This window comes from Manacus candei, unplaced genomic scaffold (genome assembly GCF_025592945.1).
Source record: "Manacus candei isolate 608988 ecotype Guabito, Panama unplaced genomic scaffold, ASM2559294v1 h1tg000140l, whole genome shotgun sequence".
In the NCBI taxonomy this organism is placed as follows: Eukaryota; Metazoa; Chordata; class Aves; order Passeriformes; family Pipridae; genus Manacus; species Manacus candei.
The window spans coordinates 63,529-70,852 of record NW_026138188.1 but is presented as its reverse complement, the minus strand read 5'-3'; the positions used below and the strand labels follow the sequence as shown (position 1 = coordinate 70,852).

The 7,324-nt window shown below is 48.2% G+C and overlaps 1 protein-coding gene across 1 annotated transcript; it reads left to right on the top strand.

Annotated features, from left to right (window-relative positions):
• The first annotated feature begins 304 nt into the window (after positions 1 to 304).
• LOC127462821 (protein Tob2-like) lies at positions 305 to 1,252 on the top strand. The gene is given in 3 exon segments (XM_051771734.1): positions 305 to 1,076; positions 1,079 to 1,178; positions 1,180 to 1,252. Coding segments are annotated over 3 exon segments (945 nt in total).
• Positions 1,253 to 7,324: the final 6,072 nt, after the last annotated feature.

Sequence of the window (7,324 nt, the reverse complement as noted above, 5' to 3'; positions counted from 1 at the left end):
GCTGCTTTTAAAATCTACTTCTACTACTTATAAAACTTACAAAAATTAGAAAAATAAAAAACTAATAGGGCATCACACACTAGTTTGGGGGGGAGGCGGTAGCGGACAGCGAGGTGAATGTAATGTCTGTATGTGTATGCGGGTAGTAGGGTTATTTATCTCAGCAGGTGGAGAGTTGCTGTGTTCTCTCCTCTTCATCCATCCTTGTCTCTCTTTCCCTAGGTCTGTTTGGAGCCAAATCTTGTCTATGTTTCTGTCATTTTGTCTCAATACACTGCCCTGGCTTGCTTGCTGTGAAGAGAGTATGCATCTAGAAATCCAAGTTGCTGTTACATTCATCCTCCAATTCCTGTACAACAAGGTTCCTCGGAGGCGGGTAAACATGTTTGGTAAGGAGCTAGAGTGCCTGCTGAGGAAGAAATTTGAGGGTCACTGGTACCCAGAGAAGCCTCTGAAGGGATCTGGCTATCGCTGTATTTGGATTGGGAAGACAATGGATTCAGTGGTGGAGCTGGCAGCCAAGCAGAGTGGGTTGACTGTGGAGGATGTGTGTACCAATGTGCCAGAAGAGTTGTATATCTGGATTGATCCTTTCGAGGTTTCCTACCGGATTGGCGAGAATGGCTCTGTTAATGTCCTCTACCTGGATGACAGAGAGGGCTGCAGCTCCGCAGAGCTGAACAAAGGTATCAAGAACAGCTTCAAGCCCGATACCCAGGTATTGCTGTCCAACTCTCCGTCCCCCTCCTTCACCCAGTCACCTTGGCACACCTCCATCCTTTGCTCTGAGCAGCCCATCACTTTCACCGCTGCCACCTTTGCTGCCACAAAGTTTGGCTCTACCAAGTTGAAGAAGGACAGAAGAGACAGAGCACAACCTGGGCAGCAGCTGAGAATGGTCAGGTCTCACACTGCCAGCCTGTTGAAGGACAACGGCCTCTCCCTTTCTACACCCTCTCTGAACTCTGTCAGGAGCGATGGGAGCAAAGCCCTGCAGTCGCAGCTCTCCCCCAATGCCAAGGAGTTTGTTTACAGAGGTCCGTTGCTGGAAGATAGCAGTCTCTTCTTCAATGGTGTTGCAGCGAGAGCCAGGCCAGCAGCATCCTGCCAACATTCTAGTTCAACACCAGAATAGGTGGTACCTTTGATATGACTCGGGGTAGCACCAATAGCATCTTTGGAGAAGTCTCCCTTTGTGGAAGGAGTTGCCAACAACCTGAATGCCATGCAGCGTTCCAATCCATCATCCTGACCAAGTGAACACAAAGGAGGGAGGGAGGGGGGGAAACAAGAATAAAACAAACAAAGAGGGAGAGAAAAGGAAAATAGGAATATATAGAAAACATTAAAATCTTATAAATATAGGTTCTTGGGAAAAGGGAGAGCTCAGTGTTGTGCTGTGCTGGCAATGCTCCTGAAGCACTGATGTGTTTTTTAAGTGCTTTCAGCCAGGCATGCACCTAAGTCCCTTTCCCTGCCCTTCTGGAGGAGCATGAGGAGGTGGCTGATCTGGTGCAAAAAGGAAGCACCCAGAATAAATTCCTCATTCCAGCCAGATCATGTCAGCATCATGGGCAGTGGCAAGCTTAGAGCAGAGCATGTGAATGCATCCTCATAGCAGGGCCAGGATCTGGGAATGCCTCTGCAGCTTTCCCCAAGACAATGTGCTGCAGTCAGGCAGTAGCAGCTTTTCGGCTTGGCTGCTTCTTTGTCGAGGACTTCAAAACCCACCTTCATAGGAAGCCAAAGGAGGGCTGATTTTTGCCCAGGAAGGCGCTCTAGGTGGGAAGTAGGTCTCCTTGGAGGCTGTTGTGGGAGCATGGAAGTGTGCAAAGAGGAGAGAGATGTAGGTGATGAAACTCTAGTCTTTGAAGTTCTCAGTTTAAAAGAAAAATAAGCTTTTTGCTGCCTCCCAAACTTGAGGTTTGGTTTTCTTTTAATGATGTTTCTGGAGCACACTCTGAAACCCTCTCCTCCAGCACTTGTTGAACCAATGTACTCTTTCAAGATATCCATGTTTCAGGTGAGATGAGTTTGACCTTGTGCAGTGTCCTCCCTGCTGTGAATGTTCATCCAAGGTGCCTTCCATAGTAGGGTGGGCTTTAGTATAGCCTTGTTCCTCCTGAGGTATTTGCCACTGTGCTGTCTCAGAGAGCCTCAAGGGTGTGGGGAGCTGAAACTCCAGCCTGGATGCAGTGTGTGGGAACAGGGCTCTGCCTTCCATCAGCCTTCAGAGAGGAGAAGAGGTACCAGAGCCCTGCATTTGGCCAGGGCAGGGTAGTGCCTAGGTGTGGGAGTGTTTGCTGGGTGTTTGGACAGTGACCGACTCGGTGCCCGAGTAGCGTGCTCCAACAAGGCACAGCAACAAGATGGGACTTGTCTCCCAAAACCCCTGAAGCGAGGGGCATGGCTGTGTTGTTTAGACACTCGTCACAAGGGACTGTTATTAAGAAGGAAACTTGCAACTTGAGTCACCGAGTAGGTGGGCTCCCACCTGAAAGGAGGAGACAGCCTGGGTAGAAAATGCCACGCTTCAGCCTTAGGCTCTCCAGTCTGTGACAGCAGCAGTTTCTGACTGGACTTGGGCTGTTCGGGGAGAAGGAGGGGGCTGGTGCCCTTATGCAAGCATGAAAAGCCATTCCCTGAACTGTGTTTAAAATACAGGCCCAACAAAACAGCCTGAGTTTGGTCTGATAGGAGAGCATCTCCTGCTACCCCAGAGCATCCTGTAGATTTGGGATTATTGGGATTGAATAACACGTGGTACCCACTGTTGGCGGTGCCTCCCTGTGTCCCAGCACTTGCTGACCGAAAGGTAGAAAAAGGTAGAAAAACACCACTGGTGGGGGGGCCAGGACCTGTTGAGTCCTTGGTGTCCCTGAAGAGTGTTCCTGTCAATGCCAATGCTCATGAAATAAGACAATTTTCTTAGTAAAACTAAATTCCAATTTCTAGAATCAAATGGGAAATTAGTGTTTGTGCTGTCAAATTATATTCTTGGCAATAAATACAGAATTCACAAAAGTGATGCATAATGTTTGTTTTACCTGATGTTTCCTCAAAAATTGTTTAATCCGGTATTTGTTACAAATAACTGTTATGAGAATTCTGACTCCAAGCAGCTCTTAAGACATCAATTACTCCACTCTGTAATGGGTGGATCCTATTTATGTAAAAGTTCCCTTCTCTACAGCCAATTTGGCTGCATGGAAGGAAAGGGCTGGAACATATAGAGAAGACTGAGATAACTAGCCATAGATCTGTCCTTTTTATAAAGTTTTAAGTATATTCCCAAAAAATCTGTTAGATTTTGAGATACTATGACCTCTGGCAAGACATCTAGATGATCTTAGGTGATTTAAATGACTTGGGTGTAAGGTATTCCCACTGTCTACTGCAGACTTCATCCTTGCCACCCCTCATCCACGAAGCTTCATTTACCAAAACTTTGAGGCCACACACTTAGATACTGGAGGGGAAGAAAGGAAAAAGATTTATTTGTTTAGATGACGTAAACTAGCTGAAATCTGCCACCTACAACTCATCACCAAGCCCTCCAGTGGGCAGGTACGACTTGGGCACAAGCCAACATGGGCTTGAAATATTTTGGTAGAAAACAGCTCATATGATCATCTGGCTACTTTTTAGCCATCTATTTCACTTTCACCCACAGTTTGTTTTGTTTAGTTTTGAAGCACCTGCCTTTTACCAGGGCCAGACATAAGACCAACATGAGCATCTGTCCCAGGATAGCAAGTCTACCACACTTGAGCCCAAAACTGTAGGACCAGCAGCATCGCAAGCCTCACCACTGAACCTAGGACAACCTCCAGTGACAGCTCAGCATTCACTGACCTGGCTTTAGAAACAAATTTTCTCAGCTGTCTGCCAGGCTACCTCAGCCATGATCTGCTTCTTATGCTGTCCAAGACAAGGTCCTTAGAATTTCCCAACTCAACCAGTGTCACTCAGTGTCCCATCCGGAGGGCTGCAGCTATTAGAGAAGTTTAGGTGCCATGGCTGTGTTCAGTGAACCGACAGCACCAAACTCATGAGCAGATAAACAGCCTATTCCTGAGCCAAACTAAACCAGGGTAAAAAAATCCTGTTTGGGCATGCAAGGGAAACAGGATTGGGCCCAATGATCCTTGGGTGTAAGGGGTGTCAGCAGGATCAGGTTATAAGCATGGCTTGAAATAGCCCCTTGTCCAAGGGGGGCTGAGGGGTAGGGATGAGTGGCACAGGACAGAGCCCAGGACAGAAAGCTCTTGCTAACATGGAGTCCTAAATCTGGCCCACCAAATGCACCCGAGACTCAAAGGTTGCAGGTTTGCTTGGCTGGTGAGAATGGTCCTTGGCTTTGTACAGCTCCAGCTGCCAGTCCCACTGCCCAAATGGCATACGGACGAAGATTCCTCCTCGAGCAAAGAGCCCAGGACAGAAAGTTCTTGCTGCCATGGAGTACCAAGGCTGGCCCACCAAATGCACCAAGTCTCAAGGGTTGCAGGCTTTTTTGGCTGGAGAGAAGGGCTCTTGGCTTTGTACAGCTCCAGCTGCCAGTCCCACTGCCCAAATGGCGTACGGACGAAGATTCCTCCCAGAGCAAAGAGGCCAGGACAGAAAGCTCTTGCTGCCATGGAATACCCGGGCTGACCAACAAAATCCACAAGAGATTAAAGGTTGCAGGCTTGCTTGGCTGGGGAGAAGGGCTCTTGGCTTTGTAGAGCTCCAGCTGCCAGTCCCACTGCCCAAATGACGTACGGACGAATATTCCTCCCAGAGCAAAGAAGCCAGGAAAGAAAGCTCTTGCTGAAACGGAGTATTTAGGCTGGCCCAGCAAATGCACCCGAGACTCAAAGTTTGCAGGTTTGCTTGGCTGGGGAGAAGGGCTCTTGCCTTTATACAGCTATAGCTGCCAGTCCCACGGCCTAAATGACTTACGGACGAAGATTCCTCCCAGAGCAAAGAGACCCGGATAGAAAGCTCTTGTTACCATGGAGTACCCAGGCTGGCCCACCAAATCCACCCAAGACTCAAGGGTTGCAGGCTTGTTTGGCTGGGGAGAAGGGCTCTTGGCTTTGTACAGCTCCACCTGCCAGTCCCACTGCCCAAATGGCGTATAGACAAAGATTCCTCCCAGAGCAGGTATAGCCACTCAGGGGATGTGATCACAAAGCCTTCCAAGCTGCCACCCTTCTTTAAATGGCAAATGTCCCATATCTCCACCACCATGGCCACTTCCTGCTTCCCAGTTCTATGCCTCCCACCCTGCACGCTCTCTACTTCCCCCTCAAGCTATTCATAGCAGTTTTTGGAAGGGAAGAGGCAGCTGACCAGGCTGCAGGGCTGTGCCATGTTTACAGCCTTCCGCTCTCCTCATTTTGCTTCTTTTGAAGAGGCCAGGGGTGGCAGTGCCTGTGTGACACATCATTTGCTTGCAGAAGGGCAATCCTGCTGGATTGGTGTTTCACTCTCCCAGGGAACGCAAGCAGATCTCACAGGCTTGAAAGAAGAGGGAGCAGGACCAGACTGTGAGCTTGTATGCTCAGGAGCAGTATGCCACAAACCTGTATGGGCACATGGACAATCCTCCAGACAGATTTAGGGGCATCTGCTACTACTTGATCAGTGCAAGAAGAAAGCACAACCCTGCCTAAGAATGACCAGCACAGGCTTCTCTCTCCATGTTCCACACATCCTCAGCTTTCAAACTTGTGAACAGTGCACAGTCCCAGTGTTTTGCAAAGGGAGCACATATTCCACGGGGATTTCATGGATTGTATTAATTTCCAAACCAAGCCTATTTTTATTAAGGAGAGAAGAGAAAGGGCAGGAAGAGGGAACAACACAGGCAATTTCAAAACAATTTACAATAAAATATGCTTACTCCCTTAATCAATGGCCACCAGGGTCAGCCACACTACACAAATATTCCAAGCCACCGCAGAAGGGGAAGGGTGTATTAAAATACAAATCAACCACACACTGCCTTTGACAAATGGACTTGAAAGAAGAACCGAAGGGGAACACACCCTCTGATCTGTGAGCAGCACTCTCCAGGCCTGGGGAAGCAGGGGCAGTGGCAGCAGCAGCACAGCCTCCCTCTGGCACAATGCTGAATGGTATCAGGCAGGAGTCAAAGTCCAATGAAATAAAAGAAAATGCACAGCTGAGTTGAGCAGGAGGAGAGCACTTCCAGGCCCCGCGTTAGTCTTGGCACACCCTTGCCAATGCAACCAAAATGGAGAACTCTTCAATTCATGCTGAGCTCACAGTAGCACGGACTTATTTTAGCAGAAGCACCTGCCCTACAGACCAGGGAGTCACTTCAAGAGGAGTAGGAATAAAATTCAGCAGGATTTGTCCAAGTTTATGACAGTAGGAGGAAGGACAGACTTCCTACAGGGAAGGAAGAAAAAAGGACAGCGTGTCTGTATGGGCTCTGGGATCCTCTCCTACCACGTGGCTCCGAGTTCTCTGCTGATGACAGTCCTATGAGGAGAGAAAGGCACGTCTCATCTCTTACAGCTGGTGGAGGGTTTGTAAGAGCATGTGGTAAGCAAATGAGCAGGAGTCAAGAGCATGGTTTTTGGTCTGTGGAAAGAAGAAAGAGATATTTCAAATACTGAATTTAAGAACTGCTTTGTGTCTGACTCTGAATGAGCAAATAAACACTATTTCCAATGCACTGGGCTTGCATGCCCAAAAACCTACAACTTTTGCCCTCAGTTTTCTCTTCTGAAACCATTCTGTCATTGCTGTCCAAATCACTGCTTCCCATTCAGAGTTTGTTGCAAAAAACTCTCTCTCCTGTTGCTGAATCCAAGTCAGGAAGGCAATAGTAAGAATCGGAACATTTATTTCCATAAACATAAATCTATATATATGACTTATCTCTGCAGCCTAGTGTCTCATTTTGGGTAGAATGAAGTGGGTGGGGGTGGAAACCCCATTCCCTCTCTTTTAGCAATGGGATTTTCCATGAAGATTCACTGTTTAGGGCCCCAAAACACAGAAGACAACCCTGCTCACACTCAAATCTTTCCTTACCATGTCATCTGCTACCCCATTTTTAACCCCTTTTCCCTCATTTCCCCCCACTTTCCCCTCCTGCTCCCTCAGCCCTTTCCCCCTCATTTTTGCCCCTTTTTCCCCCATTTTCCCTCATTCCCCCTCACTTCCCCCCATTTTTACTCCTTTTTCCCTAATTTTCCCCTATTTTTCCTTCATTTTCCCCGATTTCCCCCATTTCCCCCCTTCGCCCTCCGATGTCCTTTTCCCACCTTTTTCCGCCTCAGCCAATCTTAGTGCCCGGCTCCCCCGG